This window comes from Dysidea avara, chromosome 2 (genome assembly GCF_963678975.1).
Source record: "Dysidea avara chromosome 2, odDysAvar1.4, whole genome shotgun sequence".
Classification (NCBI taxonomy): domain Eukaryota; kingdom Metazoa; phylum Porifera; class Demospongiae; order Dictyoceratida; family Dysideidae; genus Dysidea; species Dysidea avara.
Genome location: NC_089273.1, coordinates 21,413,046 through 21,431,912, shown reverse-complemented (window position 1 = coordinate 21,431,912; position 18,867 = coordinate 21,413,046). Strand labels below are relative to the sequence as shown.

At 37.3% G+C, this 18,867-nt stretch overlaps 4 protein-coding genes across 16 annotated transcripts; all 4 read left to right on the top strand.

The window, feature by feature from the left end:
• The first annotated feature begins 4,225 nt into the window (after positions 1–4,225).
• LOC136247922 (NACHT, LRR and PYD domains-containing protein 10-like) lies at positions 4,226–5,038 on the top strand. Its single transcript, XM_066039741.1, has one exon. It carries the CDS (start codon positions 4,226–4,228, stop codon positions 5,036–5,038), a length of 813 nt encoding a protein of 270 aa, XP_065895813.1.
• A 588-nt stretch (positions 5,039–5,626) lies between these two features.
• LOC136247921 (NLR family CARD domain-containing protein 3-like) lies at positions 5,627–6,748 on the top strand. The gene has a single exon (XM_066039740.1). The coding sequence runs from the start codon at positions 5,627–5,629 to the stop codon at positions 6,746–6,748; it is 1,122 nt and encodes a 373-aa protein (XP_065895812.1).
• A 212-nt stretch (positions 6,749–6,960) lies between these two features.
• LOC136247920 (NLR family CARD domain-containing protein 3-like) lies at positions 6,961–8,206 on the top strand. Its single transcript, XM_066039739.1, has 2 exons — positions 6,961–7,522; positions 7,617–8,206. Exons 1-2 carry the CDS (start codon positions 6,961–6,963, stop codon positions 8,204–8,206), a joined length of 1,152 nt encoding a protein of 383 aa, XP_065895811.1.
• A 2,113-nt stretch (positions 8,207–10,319) lies between these two features.
• LOC136246830 (uncharacterized) lies at positions 10,320–18,654 on the top strand. Of its 13 annotated transcripts, none has more exons than XM_066038406.1 (9): positions 10,320–10,574; positions 10,632–10,721; positions 11,089–11,260; positions 11,315–11,371; positions 17,443–17,486; positions 17,554–17,655; positions 17,712–18,284; positions 18,393–18,444; positions 18,499–18,654. In XM_066038406.1, exons 7-9 carry the CDS (start codon positions 18,039–18,041, stop codon positions 18,525–18,527), a joined length of 327 nt encoding a protein of 108 aa, XP_065894478.1. In that variant the 5' UTR covers positions 10,320–10,574; positions 10,632–10,721; positions 11,089–11,260; positions 11,315–11,371; positions 17,443–17,486; positions 17,554–17,655; positions 17,712–18,038; the 3' UTR covers positions 18,528–18,654. The 13 variants fall into 13 exon arrangements, with proteins under 13 accessions (XP_065894478.1, XP_065894477.1, XP_065894476.1 ...); XM_066038405.1 differs by having other exon boundaries at positions 10,632–10,974; XM_066038404.1 differs by having other exon boundaries at positions 10,320–10,721.
• The last annotated feature ends 213 nt before the right edge of the window (positions 18,655–18,867 follow it).

Here is an 18,867-nt window from a genome sequence, read left to right as displayed (position 1 = left end):
TTTAAGTAACGAAGTTATACTAATCTTGTTAGTAATCCACTGAGTAACGCCTAGCCACTAAGAAGTAATGAAGCCTACTGAATGAAGCTTATTCACCCAGTTTATGTCCTTGAACCACAAGAATCAAAGAACATCTTTGTCCTGGAGTGCAATGGCTATCATCAGAAAGGCAATGTCTGCCGTTACTGGAACTACCTGCCATCGAAACTTGATAAGAATTAACATCAAAAAGTCTGGGAATCATATTTGGACCTGTCGTAAGACAATTATTCAGGGATAAAGGATCTATCTTAGTCTTAGCTGATCCATCATATACTACCCTTAGCTTGGTAGTCTGCTTGTCATTGCGCAGCACGCCACGATGAGGGAGGTAGTGTACTACATTACTTCTGGCTGTAGCCTCTCATGGATCCTCAGGTACCAACTCTACTATTCCCTTCTTCAACTGCTCTTGGATGATTGCATGATAATTTTCAAGGAGGTCAGGAGATTTCAGTAATCGAGAACGAAGAAGTCGTAACTGATTCAAACAAAGATTAAAATGATCAGGAATAGGTGGTCCATTTTCTCTCCAGGGCAGGTACACTTCGTATTGACCATGGTTAAACTGCAGTCTCTCCACAAAATTATGGTGTAATCTAATATATATTAATTGACTCTGTGTCCCAAAAATGCTTCAGAGCATCACTTTCACTCACCCTCACTAAATTGTCACTATGTACTATAACATTGGAATGCATGAAACTCACACTACCACTGCTATCTGAGGGACCAGAAAGTGCCAGCCCAGTCTACTACTCACCGCCACAGGACCAGTGTCTCCCACAATTGTCTCCCCCTTTACCATAGACCAATAATAATCAGACCCATTAGGACATCTATTTGTGCAGAATCACGGCATCAGCTAATTGTAAGCCTTCAGGGTGACTATAAACACTTATATCAATTAGTCAAGGAAGTGGAGAGCGGATGACAGCTGGTGTGTAGGCAGTAATATTGAGGGTTTCACCACTACTTGTACTCTGTATATGAACCTGAATAATGTCACAAGAATTTGTTTTAAAGGAGGAACTGCCGAAAGTGTTTACATGCAACTTCACTCTTCGAATTGGCCTTAGTCCTAGACATTGTTGCAAAGATTTAGTAGCATATGACAGTTGGCTACCACTATCGAGGAGTATCCTGATTGGCACTCACTTAGCTTCTCCTATAGCAATAGCTTTACAGTTTGTAGAGGCACTACTCCCTTGCCAGAGCTAGCCTTGCTTAAACCAGTTGTGCTTGAGATGCTAACGGTACTTGTAGTATCACTAGAGTTGTCAGTTTGGGGTAATTCAGTGCTACCACCTACATTCTGTGTTGACTAATGGTGTCCTCTGTAACAATGTCTGCAGGTCTTCTGGCTATCACAATCCTTTGACTTGTGCTTAGTCCTCAAACAGTTGAAGCAACGACCAGCCTTCAAAAGTATATCCTTCCAGTCCTTTACATTGGTAACTGCAGGGCAGGCAGCTGAGTAGTGTTCACTGTTACAATAAACACAATGCATCTTGTAACTATTTGCAATCAGTAAACTGCCAGTGGAAATAGATGAAACCTTCGATGTATGGACAACAGGAAACTTCATTGGACTAATGGTAGACCCCTCGCTGACTTCTCTGGCCTCTACTTCCTCTTTCAGAATATCAAACAATGGAGTTATCTTCCAAGCATTCTTCCCAAGCTCGCGGGCAATTCACAAGCGGATCTCACTGGGAAAGTTAGTCATGATAACTGGGACCAACAAACATCCATATTGCTCAGAATTGATTCCTAGTGGTTCTAATTCTCTAATGTTAAACCATGATCTTGTCATATACAGAATGGAGTGAACAACAGCGATCAACTGAACAATTGGGGATTTTCAGCAACCCCTCTGTGTGGGAACAGATGATTTGTTGGGGTCCCCAAATCTCTCTTTCAGCATTCAGACTGCTGTGTCATAATGGCCTTTGGCCAGCGTGAGGCCCTGTATACTCTTGAGAGCAACAATGAATTAAGGTAGTTAAACTTATCCACCTTTGGGATTTCTGCATTGTCATGGATGGAAGATTTGAAGGAATCCAAAAATGCCGGTCAATTCTTAACATCTCTTCTAAACTTTGGGAGCTATAATCTAGGGAGTCGAGGCTTTTCCACTGTAGCAGGAGGTGTCAATGAGGCACGTACCATGGGGGATGGAGAAGCACTAGTAGCTGGCATAAGGACTGGAAGAATTTCTTCTAATTCTGTTTACAGGTAATTATTTTAGCAGTAATTGTTTCTGATTCTTCAAGCTCAGCAGCGATACTGTCTTTTTCACAACGGCTGAGGATGTCCTTGTCCATACCATTTAATAAATTTAACTTAACATCTAGTTGTTGCTTAATAACATTAAGTCAAACTCTTTTAGTTGAATCTAATGGCTCTGTGGTACTGGTGATTTCCTCTGCTTTGCGGACGAGCTTTTTGATGACCCCACAGTGGCCTCCCCGTATGGCACGTGATCTCTCTAATGCAGGAGAGTATTCCCTAGACACGACAATAGTCACAGAAAATTAATTCACAGGTGGATCACTCTAAGTAGAAAAATAAACAAGAACAACAGTAGTAATCAAACATTAGGGCTTGCCTTCTAAGGTACTGTTGAGTCTAGTTCTGCCATGGTACCACAACATTTCAGCAGGTGGTTAAGTAAGTCGTATAGTGGCAAAGGCAGCCTTTATGGAAAGTGACAAACAGAATTTTCTACTTTAGAGTTTAGTGGAAATTCAGGTCCAGTTTATCTAGTTTCTTCATAATCAGCTTCGTTGTGGGCTGCTCCTCATCGCAATCGTCCGACCAATCTTCGTACCCCACATTGGGTGCTAGATGTCATGATTTGGTATCTAGGATAAGCAGTTCACATTCACAAGTGTCCCATGAGGTTGAGGTTACAGTTCCACCATTTTTATCACGTGATCAAGAAAATGCATATACGCACACAAAATAACCTAATACCTAATACAACAAAGGAAAAACTTACTAAGGTACTAAATAACTACGACAACTAACAATCAAGTTCCAACAAGTGGTATAAAGTGTATGTCAAGCCTAGCCTCTGTTCAAGATGTGATTAATGCACCACAAACAGTTAACATGGGCTAAACAGTGATTTACATCCTTCCTTACCCAATAACTGGCAGTCAGCAATGATATTTTGGGTCACTTACCAGTGTTTTGTTATCCTCACCATCCTACAAGTTGAAAAATGTTAGGTTAAGGTGAGAACTAATGCTATATATAGCTTATTCACCTATCATTTCTGCACGTTTTTGGATATGGACATGCCCCCATTATGAAGCTACCACTCTGCACGGAGTAACCACTCTACAAACAAGCTTACTTATCTAGGCCTTTAGTGAACTCCGTACTTTTTCCATAAACAATTCAATAGCACTGATTAAAACATAAAACTCACGTAACCAAAATTCTCCATGATATTTCTACGATATGTCTGTTTATCATAACTGAATTTAACCAGAACGTACTAGCTGCTGACCCATTATCAAAAATTTTAGGTATGTATATATAATATATCCAGTGGTTTACTGGTTTACAAGCTATCAGGCAAAACCCTCATGCCCATGTTACAACTATTTCTTGCATTCTTACATGATGGCCAACACATAAAGCCAGGAATATGCTACCATAAATCAACACCTTGGACTACCAGCAAAAGGAAATGGAACAAAAAAATTATGAGGACAAAGGTAAATTCATAATGCATGCTGCTGCATTGTATGTATGTGGCATACCAAAAAGCACCTGCTGGGCAGAAATATTGTGAAAGGTCAAACCCATAACCTTAGCTATTACTGAGTTACAGGTGTTGTCTGAAGGCATCAGTATGTAAGTCTGTTAGTAGAGAATTCTACTTACTTAAAAAAATTGATGGAAATGTTTTAGGTCACATTATTGTGAGACTGGTTTCTGGTTAATATTTCTCCTGTGAAGGTGAAAACCATCATGATCCCACTGTGTGATGTTGATATACAGTATGTGGCAGATATTCATGTATTGAACTCTTTTACTTATAGTCAGAACCATTGCACTATTATCTGATCATGTCAAAACTAACTACAAACAAACTAGATATTTTACGCAAGAAGGAATATGGCACCATCTGAATCCTAAACATTTTGTGAATACATTACTAATACACCATATGGAACAACGTAACGAAAAAGAGATTATTGATATAGCAGGCCTAATGAGAGAAGGTCTTGCAAGTCATTGTCAATTTGATATGGAACACACTGAAGGTTCTATTAGTACACACAATATTTCAGATATATTCAAACCATTCAAAAAAAATGATGGCACTATTATAATTCCAGAAGTAATAATAATTGATGGTGCTCCAGGAATGGGAAAAACAACACTTATTAAAGAAATAGCTTACCGATGGGCAAAATCTCAATTGCTCAATGATGCTAAACTGGTATTCTTTGTATACTTAAGAGATCCTGAAATAAAGAAAATCTGTGACATGCAAAGTTTTATTCATTATTCCTATAATTTCGACAAGTCTGCCAATAAAATTGCAGAAAAATGTGCAGATATTCTCATCAACAGAAGTAATGATGATATAACAATTATATTGGATGGGTATGATGAGTATTGTGATGCTCCACGTGGTCTGTTCATATCCCATATTTTAAAGCATAAAGTTTTTCTCAAGTGTAAATTGATAATCACACCTCGACCCACTGCTACTGATAGACTTCAATATATTGGAGACATCAGGGTAGAAGTGATGGGGTTTACTGATGATAGCAAGAAAGAATACATTGAGCAAGAATTGAAGGGCCACCCAATTAAAATGGAAAAATTGTTTTCTTACCTTGATAAACACAGAGTTATCAACAGTATCTGCTATATACCTATAGTAATGACTATTTTAGTGTGCACCTTCAAAGAAATGGAAGAATTACCATCTGATCATTGTCATCTGTTGTTCGACGTACTGCAAACTTGAAAGTTTTGCACCTGAATGTTTACTTCAATTTTCTTCAATCAACAGAAATAAAATCAGTTGCAGCTCTTCGGAGTATTACTAACTTAATAGTTCTAGACCTTACTAACTGTATTACATCACACAATCATCACAACACCAAGGAACCACTAATGCTATTTCACTTGCAATACGAACCAATTTTGCACTACAGAAACTATACCTTGGTAATAACAAACTTAAAACAAGAGCATTGAAGATTATAACAGTAAATCATTTCAGATATTTAATTATTACATATATGGGGGAGCATCATGTAACATTCTGAAAAATAAGCTGGTTCCCATTATTTATGGTCTTGACCCACCGCAAGCTTTCTTTAAATTTGTAAATTATTGTACAAATAATGATTCGCCATGCATCACTCAAATCCTCTGCTTTAAAAGTAGTGAAATTGAATTTGAGACTGATACAAATTTGTTTGGTGAAGCTGAGAGCTTAGTTTTATCCAACCAACTTTCAAATGTGCTTACGATCATCAACGAAATTGATGCTTTGTATTTCAATTCTGATACTATCTTATCATAGAAAGCTTCTTGTATGTTTTTATCAATGACAAAAGTCTCTATCACTGATCATTCCTTTCAGAACAATGGCATATTGATAAGTATAATTATTCCAATGAACAGTATAATAGCTGATGATCTAGCAGCAGTCATTGGTCATAATAGTTTACGAAAACTGTGGTTAGCGTACAATGATTTGAGATCATGTGCAAATACTATTCTATATTCTTTGAGTAAGATCAGGACACTTACAGCATTGGACTTATCTGGTAATGATATGTCAGAGGATACAGCTGCTTTTGTTGCATTAGCTGTTACAAGTAATTCATCCCTAGAAGGTTTGGGGCTAAGTTACAACAGACTATCAACAAGTGGTATTGTAACTATTGCAGACTCATTAAGTAACATTTCAACACTGAAAATATTGAATATAAAAAATACTGCATTTACTGAAGAGGCATCAGATTCAGTAACATCGCTAATAAAAAGTAATACCGGAATAGAAGAGTTATATCTTGGTTATAATAAACTAAAAGCAGGAGCACTTAAGATAGTAAGAGCTTTAAAAGAAGTATCATCTCTTAAAGTGTTAGACCTCAACAGCAGCAAAACATCAGGTATAATAGCCGATGATCTATCAGCAGTCATTGATCGTAACAGTTTACAAATACTGTGGTTAGCAAACAATGATTTGAGATTAAATATAAGTACAATTCTAGATTCTTTGAGTAAGATTACTACACTTACAGAATTGAATTTGTCTGGAAATGATATGACTGATGATGTTGCTGCTTCTCTTGCATCAGCTATTAAAAGTAATTCCTCCTTAGAAGATCTGAGGTTAAGTAACAACAGACTGACAACAAGTAGCATTGCAACAATGTCTGAGTCCCTAAGTAAGAATTCATTATTAACAATATTTGACTTAAGAAATAATATTGTCACTGAAGAAGCGGCAGGTGCTATTGGAACATTAGTAAAAAACAAAACTGGAATCAAACTTTTATATCTTGGTAAGAACAAACTAGGAGCAGGAGCACTAAAGATAGTAAGAGCTTTAAAAGAAGTATCATCTCTTAAAGTGTTAGATTCCAACAACAACAACACATCAGGTATAATAGCTGATGATCTAGCTGATGATCTAGCAGCTGTCATTGATCATAATTAATAATAGTTTACAAAAACTGTGGTTCTAAGACACTGAAAATCTTAAATCTCAATAGTATAAACACATATCACAGGAAGAAGTCTGAAATCAGTGTTGATGTAAGTTTATCTGATAATCATGTGCAACTGTATGGAGAATTCGGTATAAACACTTTAAGTAAAATTAACACACTTAAATCACTATATTTGAGTGGTTGTTATATTGCAAATAAAATGGCTAAGGGTTTAGCAGTTGTTATTGAGAGTAACCATCTACTGCAGTGTTTGCAATTAAAATACAATCAGTTAAAATCAAGTGGACTGATGACCATTTGTCAGTCATTGCAGCAAGTATCAACACTGACATACTTCAATATTAAAAGTAACAAAATTACTGAAGAAGCTGCTGAACATATAGCATCAGTGATACTAAGTAATAATGGAATGCAAAAGTTGTATCTTGGTGATAACAATCTTCAAAACAAAACAGTTACAATTCTTAGAGCACTTCAAAGTGTTACATCACTTGTTGTTTTATACCTCAGTAACATGAACATGACTGAAGAAGTTGTAGGTGATTTGGTACTAGCCATTAAAAATAACTTTCTGCTTGAAAAACTATACTTGGCTGGTAATGCATTATCAACTAGTTTAATTCAAATAGCAATGGCTTGTAAGGAGAACACTAAACTTTTGAAGGCATTGGATTTACAATGTAGTAGTGTTAACCATTCTACAATGGCTGATCTGGCATCAGTAACTGGAATTATAAACACTCTGGAAGCACTTTCTTTAGGTGTACTAAATATGGGCACTGAAGAAAAAATCTTAAATAATTCTGTACTTAATCTGGAAATGATAAGTTCAGGTTATATATTATGCTACATCAGGTTTCAAACCACCTGAGGATTATAGATTTATTGAATTGTTGAACTTGGAGGTACGAAAATCAAACTTTATTTACAAGGCTCAAATTAATTATGAGTTAATGAAACCTTTGTATAATGATGCTGATTCACTTTACGATTTATTCAACCAACAAGTAACAAATAAAATGAACAATTTTCATGAAAGAATGAAACAGAACATAGACACAACTTCTTTTATCTATTCACTCTACGTCATCTCAATGCTAAAAGTCCTTGATTTGGGTCAAAGTAATATTAATGAAATTGCTGCTTCTGAATTAGCAGATAAGTTATACTCTAATACTGTACTTCAACAATTATGGCTTAAGGGTAATCAATTAAATACTGTTGGGGCTATGTTCATTTTAAACTCACTGGAGCACATTTTAACCCTAAAAGTGCTTGACTTGAGTTTTAACAGTATTGGTTATCAGTCAGCTGATAATGTAGCAGCTGTGATATATAGTAACCCAAAACTAGAACAACTGTGGCTGGATGGGAATGGACTACTGGACACTGGAGTCATACAAATCTGTCGAGCATTAAAAGTTGAGAATACTAAGTCTGTGTAGTAACGGAATCAGTGATGATTCAGCTAAAGAATTATCTGCTGCAATTTCTAGTAATGATCTTCTAGAATATTTGCTACTTGGTAATAACAATTTACAAACTATAGGAATATCTTAATAACCTAGTCAGATTAAGAAAGCTTGATTTGTTTCAAAATGGAGTTACTACAGACGCTGCAGATGAATGGCAGTCACCACAGGGGCGGATCCAGAGTTTGGAAAGAGGGGGGGCACCTTTCTGAAAAACAGTTGAAGACCAAAAAAACTTGCTGAAAACCAGTTGAAGACAAAAAAAAAAAAAAAAAAAAAAGGTCACGACAATAATAGCTAGTTATCAGGGCCGCCCAGAGAAATTAAGGGGCCCAGGGCAAAGAGTTAAAGTGGGGCCCTTGACCCAAGTTGTAAGGTGAAGATCAAAAAAAAAAAAAAAAAAAGAAAAAAAAAAAAAAAAAAAAAAAGGTCACAACCTGCTGGAAATGACAATAACTACCCATCACCAACCATATCTCCTTATCTATAAGCTTGCTACACTGCTCCCTGAAGAATATTGTGACTGCTCTATTAGAGTATTTAGATCTGACTGCTCTATTAGAGTATATCGATCTTTTAAACAGGTATTCAGGGGGCCCTTCATGGGGCCTCCTGGGGGACCTTTCAGGCTGGGGCCCGGGGCAAAATGCCCCAGTTGTCCCCCCCTGTGGGCGGCCCTGGGTCGACCTTGTTCGATTAGCGAAGAAGGTGATAACCGTGTTCTCTGGCAGCTAGTTCGTGCGAAAGAAGGTCTTGCTAAGTGGATAAGTACTGCGAGTGAGACGAGTCAGAGCCGAGAAATTAACTTCTGCGAAGTTCATTCCGCGAAAATACTGAGTTGGGCTGTGGGTGAGTATCCTGCTTTAGGCCACACCAAGTCAAACCTTAGTTTCTGGTCACCCGCCCGCATAGTAAACCTGGAACCCTAGTTTATGAGGACTATTATTAATATTACAGGTGCTTAAGTGCATGTGACCCAGCAAGACACTTATTTTTTACTGCAAAAGATCGAGATACTCTAATAGAGCAGTCAGGGATTCCAATAGAGCAGTCACACTACTCTTAACTCTAATATTAGGTATATATGCCACACTAATAAAATGTTTCTAACTATATAGCTAGTTTTGTCCTTGATTATATAGCTGTTCAGATTATAACTGTTACTAATGCTTCTGTAACCAAAGTAATTTCAGTAGCATTAACTACTAGTCCATGCAGATGGGCCATAGCTTTAACCTTATAATTCAAATGTAGTCCTCTAATGATTAGTCTAGTAACTTCAAATTCCTTATCACTGAACACTACAGGGGTATGGAAAGCCGGCAACATTCGGTGAGCTTAAATTTAAACTTTTCCATAACTAAAATTAGATTGGCAAGTAGAAACCCTTATAGTTTAAACATTCCCAGATGATCACTAAAAACACTAGTCTGGAGCACTCAATGACTCAAACCTTTGACAGTTACTTTTCTCAAGGTTACTGAATAGAAGGCTGTAAACACATAGCTAGTGGGCTAAGACTTCACATTTGAATGAAGAATTTCTGATGTGAAAATAGAAGTTAAATTTCATTTTGGATCATGATCATTTGAACAACTTAGCTATAAGTCATAGTAATACTTTCCTGACATAGCTAATGAGACATTTATTTCACTTGGAAAGCATAAGTAGCTACATGAGCAAAACATTTCCTATAGTATATTCTAAATAAATAAATATACTTAAATGCTATACATCAGTGTATGTAGCTAGCCATGATCTATCAACACTGAACTTTCCTAGTGCATTTTTTGCCGAAGCACAACTACTTATGTTGTTGGTTAAGTTAGACTAAAAACAAAATCAACATGAATTTGCTAAATTGAGCAAATAATAATACCATACAGTATATTGTCACAGTAGAGTCTACAGTCCTGAAGTCCTGATCATCCGCCCGCCCGCATCCATTTGTAGGCTTGGGAGTGACCAGAAACTAAGGTATGACTTGGAGTGGCCTTATGTGTAGCACAGTGTGTATTCTTTACGACCTGACACTGGCGACACCGAGACAAACTGGCGCCTTCATGTCATGCATGCACAGTAGCTATTCAGTTGTTGGAGATTGTCACCATGTGTAGAATATGTATGTATGTCCTACATGAACACTATAATGGATGTTTGAGCCTGTGGTATTCAAGTGAATTCATGTGTCATGGTTAGCACTCTAGGAGGTGGTGATGTTCATCACACTTCTAGTGAGGTGGTGCAATGAGAGGCACCTCTAAATCATCTGTGACACTTGGCCAGAAGGGTCACTACGAGACCAACTTGGGTGCAGTTCTCAGGCAAGTGGCTACTGGAGGTGGGGGTGAATATTTTACAGGAGCAACTATCAGCCATGAACATAACTACCTAATAGCTGGACCAGATGGTGTGCTTTGGAGAAGGGGCCATGGAGCTATGCACGCGTGAAAAGGCTGTTTTCTTTCTTCCTGTCAATATACTCACGGTATGGTGCACTGGCTTTCTTGGTCACACGACACACTACCATGTGTCTTGATGCCTATATGTATAAAATGACAGTGAAATAGACATCTGTTGTTCATTGCTTTATATCAAAAGTACTTTTTAATGTTGTGTACAACTGTTTACATATTATTGTAGTGCATTGGATTTTGTTTCGATAGCCCATTGTACAGTATCAGAAGTCTGACATTCTGCCTGTGTTGTAGCACACTGTTTCTTGCTCAAGGTTTTGAAAGGTGTTGGCAATAAATAGTCTTTTTATATATTTAAAGATTGCACCATTTTTTACTGTTGTAGAAAATTTGCTATGTTTCCTGCATGCTTATTAATATTGTTTTATATCACTTCAGTTATCCATATGCTGGTGATGTTACTATCAACATATCACATCTACATGCATCCCTTGCTCACTTTGACATAATGACTGATGAGTTTCAAGCCAAAGTTGTACGTGTGGGCTCTATGGTTGATGTTGCAGACATAATCAGAAGTATTGGAGAACAGGCTCACCAGACTGATATGGTTAATATTTTAACTTGTCAAGAACATATATTATATTTTTTTTAATACTTGCAGGTTTGGGGTTCTACCGGTTGGGGTAATCGTTCTTGGTTGTGTACTGATATTAGTAAGGTGAGAGTATGCCTAGGTGGATCCCAAATGTATACAAACTGTATTAGCATTTATTTTTTTCCTCGTATGAAAGCCACACTTGAATATATGTCTGTCTCAATTATAGGCCAGGGGACTTTTCCTGCATAAATGTCTCAAATGTATGTATGGTTAACTAAATTCTCTATGCTTACTGTTACAGTAATGGCATTCAACATCACTTGGACTTGTCCAAAAGCTTTTAACATACGACAATCCAGTAAGGTTTTTATTTAAGGTCTTTAAGGTAGCACTAAAGTAATAATGTGAAGCCATACAGTGCCCATTCATCACAATTAAAATTAATCCACACAGTTAATGAGCTATTTCAGGGTGATGGAGAACTTCACTTGAGAATCATGCAGTCTACTTCTAAAGGGTTTGTAAGATAGTCTGTAGTGTTGCAGTGAACCATACCAATTTTCGTGGAAACACTCGTTTAATTTTGTATCTCTGAAACTCTGAAATTACAAGGTAATTTAAAAAGTAGCTCTCCTAAGACACAACCTATAGTATGTTCACGTTGAGCTGAATCCTCAAAAACATTTAATAACTCCTGGATGCAATTACACACGATCTTGAAATTTGGCTCAATTGTAGTACTGCTTGATCCGCTAAAAATATTTCAAAATCATTTTGTTCAAATGTTTTACAGCCAATCAAAATTTTCACAATACATTTCCTATGGTGAAGCCATATAAGTACAGCATCCATTACGGCCCTTTCCTGAACTTGTAATGGAGCCAAACTGTACATGTCTGTTGTTGACTCCTTTACTGTTACCAATAATCATCTGGTTGGCTGAAATGTTAACTCTATTGAGAAAAAATCCACTTTTAATTTTTAGCTGTTTTTCAGGATTCAGCTCAACGTGAACATACTATAGCGTAGACTGACAGGTCAAATCTTCGTATCGCTTCACTTTGTTCTATAGTTTCTGTGGTTTTTTTTGTTTTGTTTGTTTGTTTTTTACACAGGACCACAAACAGCTGATCCATTAGCCTTGTAAGGCTTCACATAATTACTTCAGCGCAACCTTAATTCTTACCTTGGAATTTCTGATTTGGTACATGCCTGTACCCTTGATTTCTTGGTTTGACATATGTGTATGTCTGCAAGAGATTTGAGTCTATTTAATAGTTATACCACGGCTGCTTGGGATTTTGCTGACATATACACCCGCAGCCCTCGGGCCTGCGGCATATGTGACCGGGCCTGCGAAAACAAGGCATGTGGGCACAAACTACACCTCATCACTTTATAGGTCATATCTCCGTATTGGAACAGAATATTTGCATTCTGTAACTTGCATCCTAAAGACAATTAAATTTTCACTAAGAGCTGAAAATTGCATTGCCATAGCAGTATGGTACAAAACGTTATGAGTGATGAAAGTTTGAAAAAGTAGGCAAAAATCATGTGCCCACATGCCCTATCGCAGGCCCAGTCACATATCAGCAAAATCCCAAGCAGCCGTGGTATAAGTGATATATACCACTTGGGGCACACTCACCTAATAGGTGAAAGAACTAATGAGAACTCATCCTGTTTGTTTTATACAGTAGCATCTGAAAATTGATCGTGGTTTTAAAAGCATGGGCTAATAGCCATCAAAACATTGTCCATATGTTAAAACGTCATTAATACATTACTATGCTTCAACACGCTATGTTAGAAAACTTGCGATTGTGGGATTGAGTTTATATTGTTATCATTTTTGTACTAAGTTGAGCCAACTAACTTCGCTATTGGGACAGTAAGTAAGTTATTATATTAAGTTAAGGTCTTAGGACTGTAAGTTACTAACCTATTTCAATGTAGCAGTAGTAGCTTTGCTGTTCCGTTGTCTGTTCAAAGGCTGATACGCGGTGGGTAGAAATACGCATCCACAATCGTCCAAACAATTATTTTATGCCTTCATTCTCCTTTAGTAACAACCAACTAGTCTATCTTAGCCTATGTACTAAGTAGTGTTGTTCCAGTATTAAGAAATTTGTTAGTATAGTATTGGTATTAGTATTTCACCTTGACTATTAAAGATAGTAAAGTACTAGTATTACTTTTGGTATGTAAATTTTTATGAGTAAGTATTTTAAAGTATTTACTACCACAATTTGCTCTGGCAAAGTGTATGTTGCCAAAAGTTATGGTAAGTAGTTAGTACATAGTACCCAGTTAGTAACTATAATTATTGTTCTGGTCTGATCTAGTAAATCTACAGATATTTCTTGTTTCTTCAAATAAATATTTCTCTTTCTAAATTTTTCTGTGTTAATCTGTTTCTCTTTCCCCCGGTAGCATCCCCACCAGTTGAAAAAATCCGCTCTACAGGGGCAGTTGAGGCTGGTACTGCTAAAATATCACAGGCTATTGGAGCTAGTACTGGATAGTGCTTCAGTTTCCCTACCCAATAATCTAATGAATCCATTTTATGCTCTTCAATGGTTGTACTAGCAAGTGAATAATCATTTAACTCCAAGTCATGTTTGTCCGGTGTAGCGCTATTTTCTCTGGATTCTTCTTCTTCGAGTAGCTTGCTTACATGTAGTCTACTAAGATGCTTGAACCGTTTTGCTTGAGGTTCCCCTGAGTCAGAATGGCTAGGGATTGGGTTGGTTGTGGGATTTCCTTCAATCTGTGTCTCTGCGGGTACTTCACACTGGTCTTGGTGGGAAATTAGTTGCTTTATAAATACTTGAGCTAGCTCTTCCTGTTGTTTTGAAAGAACATTCTTATAAGCTGGGTTAAAGTATGTAGATATAATGTATACAGAGTCAAACATGTCAGATTCTGCATCCATTACAAACTTAAACCTTTTCTTCATATCAGTTAGCATTTTGTCTGCCATTACTGTTACTGTTGACCCTGGTTTCTTCATCTCTCTTAGATGCAATTTCAATTCTTTAAGAACTGCGTGGTATCACCATTGCTATTGTAGTTGTGTCCTCTGCACTAGTAATGTTTGTATGATGATGAAATGGCTCCAAAATCTTTTCAATTACCTGTGGCCTTTTCCATTCACTTGAACTTAAACCTTCCCACTCTCAGGGGCGGATCCAGAGTCTGGAAAGAGAGGGGGCACCTTGCTGAAAAAAAAGTTGAAGAGCAAAAAAAAAAAAAAAAAAAAAAAGGTCACAACAATAATAGCTAGTTATCCTTTACCAAATATATTATATCATGTATGTTATGTAAAATAAAATCCTATTTATAGCTTCCTAAGTAAGCTACACTTCCCCATGAACACTGTGACTGCTTTATTAGAGTGATTGGTGATTGACTGCTCTATTAGAGTATCTCGATCTTATATACATTTTTTTAAGGGAGGGGGGCACGTGCCCCCTGCCCCCCCCCCCCCTCCTGGATCCGCCACTGACTCCAGTTCTTCTAAAACTTCTAATAAGTGTGGTTTAACATCTATCATTCAACTTATCATTAGAAATGTCGAATTCCATCTAGTCGGTACATCATTTATTAATTTTCCCAGCCTTGTTGACAAGCTTTTCTGTCATTTTATAGGATTTGTTGCACTGACTCACTAACTGTCTAGCTTTCTTTATAGCTGTATTGGATGATATTACACAGGGATTGACCACTAGTTGTAAAGTATGCATGAAGCATCCTAGTCTTTTGAAATTCTCAGCCGTTAGGGTTGTCTGGTGAATTTCTTCACCCACTTCAAAGTCTGTCACACTCTCTTCTATAGGAGTAATGGTTCTTGATTCCAAGTCGTCATCTGAGTCAGAAGAATGGTGACTTTCCATGCTTTCTTGGCTGGGTAATGTGTTCAAGATGTCACTTTCATTATCATCAGAGTGATCATTATCAACTTGATCTGTGTAATGTGGCTTAACAAAAGCAACCATATTGCTTCCATTATCAGTTAGTATTTTAAACACCTTAGTCTTGGGAATATTCCATTGTTGTAACACATTATTGAAAGTCTGGGCTATTCTAATAGCTGTATGGGGAGATGGGAAAGGTTCCACACCTAGAGTAACACCATGCCTTTTGTGGTCAGCTTGTGAGAAACAATGTGCTGTGATACCTAGAAATGATGCAGTCATGCCTTTTTTGGTCCAATTATCAGCACAAAGATTTATCTTACTGGCACTTTGTAAAACTACATAATATTGATCTTTGCTTTTAACTCTTGAGCAATTCCTTCTATTTCTTTACTTAACCCTTTTCTTCCAGGTGGCTAATACTGTTTGTCCATTTCTAAAAGCAGTTCTCTAAATTCCAAATTATCAACTAAAGATGTTACAACATTTGATGTGCCAATGAAAACAGCTAATTTTTTGTAATAGCTTTATACTTTCTTGGTGATTTGTCATACACCATATCACTCTTAAATTCTGATAATTTCAGCTGCTTTGATATACTAAAAGAAGAAGAAGCAATAGAATCCAGTTTCTTTTATTCCATTTTCTTCTTTTCTTTGTCCTCTTGCTCAGCAAGTTTTGAGAACTCATTTTTGTGATGTGATTTTAGATGTGACTTTAGATTTGTAGGGTACTTTCCTTTAATCCTGTGATTGCAAGGTTCTTTCCCTTCCTCCTTATCCACCAAAACTTGACACAAACTTATATCCAGAGCTTTGTCATAACTAGGCCAGCGTTGAAACCGGGTCGGGTCAACCGGGTCACATTTTCTCCGGGTCATCCGGGTCTGACCCGGTTTACAAATTATCCGGGTTTGACCCGGATTGGATCACGTGAGAAACAAAATTGATCGTTTGACGACGTGGAACCTATAAACACTAGTCGCGTAGCTCTTCCATGAGCCACGCCCACTTATCGCATTACAAACATACGCTCAGCCACGCCCATTTATTAGTAAGTGCAGTCTGTAGCATGAAACTGTGTCCGTTTCTGTCTGCAAGCTTACGTGGAGCCACGCCCACTAATCGATTAATGTATGAGTTGTATATAGTCTAGGTCTAGTCTTGCAGCAGGATATTAAGTACTTTTGTGAGCCACACCCATTTTAATATATTGGGAAATTGCAATACTAAGTATGTATGAAGCCACACCCAATTGCTGTCTGTAAACTCACAGTAGCTACGTGGAATCAAACCCACTGACTGATGTTAAATTCTAAACTTAGCGGCTTAGTTATCACATAACTACTCGTTTACTCAACACGAATCGAACGCTCAAAACGTAGTCTCGCTCGCTCGAGAATACCCGAAACATAGCTCTTATCGCACGCCTCGGCTTAATTTAATCCAGGTCAATCCGGGTCACATCCGGGTCAGTGGGTCATCCGGGTCAGCAGTAGTGACCCGGTTTCAACGCTGAACTAGGCTACTAGGTAACCTCTGCTTTGCCATTTCACTAACAGCTTCCACCTACAATAAACTCCAACTCCAACAGTTCCAGTTAGCAAAGTGAACTAAGCAATTTTTGTGCTCTCCTTAGTCCTTAAATACTGATAGATCAAATAACATGGGCAAAGTGACTATTGGGTTAAGTAATACCAGAGGATATAAAGGGCCTAATGGCTTTGAAAAGACTTTTTCATAAGTTTAAAAACATGCTGATTACTGATAAATGAAAACTTGTCAATGAGTCAGCAAATCACTAAATACTTACTAAGTCTTGATGAAGCAATTATAAGTAAAGAGTAAGTATTTAGTATCTAACCATCCCTTTACTAAAGTATTGAGTATCTCTTTAGTAAATCATCCAACATGTGGTATAGTATTAGTAAACAATACTAACAGAAAAAAGGCTATACTTTTCCCTAAGTAAGTATTAGTAAAAGTATACCAGAACAACACTAGTACTAAGCTTAGCAACTACTACAAAAACGAATCCCACAATGCAAAGCTCTATGTCGCTCAATATAACAAGTCAAAGCGTATCGTTTCTTTGAACTGGCTGGGCATCAAAGTCATTGGCAAACCACTTTCCTATGATATTTCCCTAGCAATATGCGAGTTAAACACCGAGTGGCGCCTTTGAACGCCCACGCTAAAGTGGTATATTTTTAGATAACTTCATTCAGATTATTCTTTTGAGAACAATAACATAGAATTTGTCTTACTCTAGCATGAAGCATTTCTACTAAGCTTCTCTAGTGTCAACTCCTTCAGGTACCACAATGGTCTGTGTAATCTCTCCAGTAATTGTGTTCATGCTATGCATGTCTTTTTGTAACAGTGCTCAAGTAATGCTAGCTATGTGTTCCTTACAACAATACTGATGATGTCACTCTCTCAATTAACTGCTACCATCCCATGGGTACCAGCCAAAGTTTTGAAAGTCAGTGAGTTCATTTTGTTAGAATGCATTTTTATTGTATTTGCCTTTTCCATTAGAACTTCCAGTGTTGCTCATTTCTATAAAACTGCTGATAACTGTTTCACAGAATGTAGTAATGCAGAACCAGAAGCAGCTGTTACTACTGGTATAGATGTTGATGATTTAGTCCGTGATTCTCTTAGCAAAGCTGAAGTGTACTCTTCACCTAATCACCATCAACAATCACCACTTCTTCAGTATACATTTACAAGTACAACAGGAATGTCCCCAGTACTTGGTGATGCAGACAACAGAACGGGCCATACTAAACCAACAGGCAGCCAAAACAGATGGCATAATGATGCTGGTCATTTGATCATCATCAAAATGTTATTAGAGGAAACATGGTATCTAGAAGTGCATCAAGAGCCAAGACTCCATTGAAAGCTGTAGATGTTGACATAAACAATACAAGTTATTCCTTGCAGACTAATGACAGGACTATGGTTAGAAACCCTAAAACTGTCAGTGATTATGAGAGCCATGATCAATACAAGGAATATTCTAGTAGTAGTCTGCCAGGGATTATAAGACAGACGGCAGGAAATTCCAATGTTGTATCCCTTTTTGGGTGTTATGGTACACGACAGGTATGCTTGTACTGTGCATAGACAGTTTACAGAGTTAGCATGTTCATTCAAGCCATTGTTTATGTGAATTCTGTAATGCTGGTGTTAGCATGTTTGTTTACCTTTTAGAAGACTGTACATGAAAGTGATCAGGTACCAGCTGACAACTGTTCTAATAGAGGTATGTAAGTGTTTTTTAGTTTTAACTAGTATGTCAAGAGTATGTGTACTGTAGATGCGTTCATCTTCTCTCCAAACTTGTGAAAAAGATTTTCAAGAACAAGCCTCCGTACGGATGACTTTCATTGTGCTATTGCTTGTGAATATTTTTACTTACATTGTGTGAAAACAACAACATCTGTTATTTCATTTCTGTCTATAGCTATACACATTTTCTGGTATAAAGTTAGGGTGGTAGTCAAAATTGGAGATATGGAATGAGAAAAAGCTTTTAAACAATTTTTTTTTTACTTTTAGCCTAGACAGGTGAAATATTATAATTGAATGCTGTAGATCTGTGTGTAGATTAGAGATGCAACAATACAGTGTGTAGATGTATCGATGTATTGCCTCTGGTGTATCACGATACAGCAGTATATTGCGC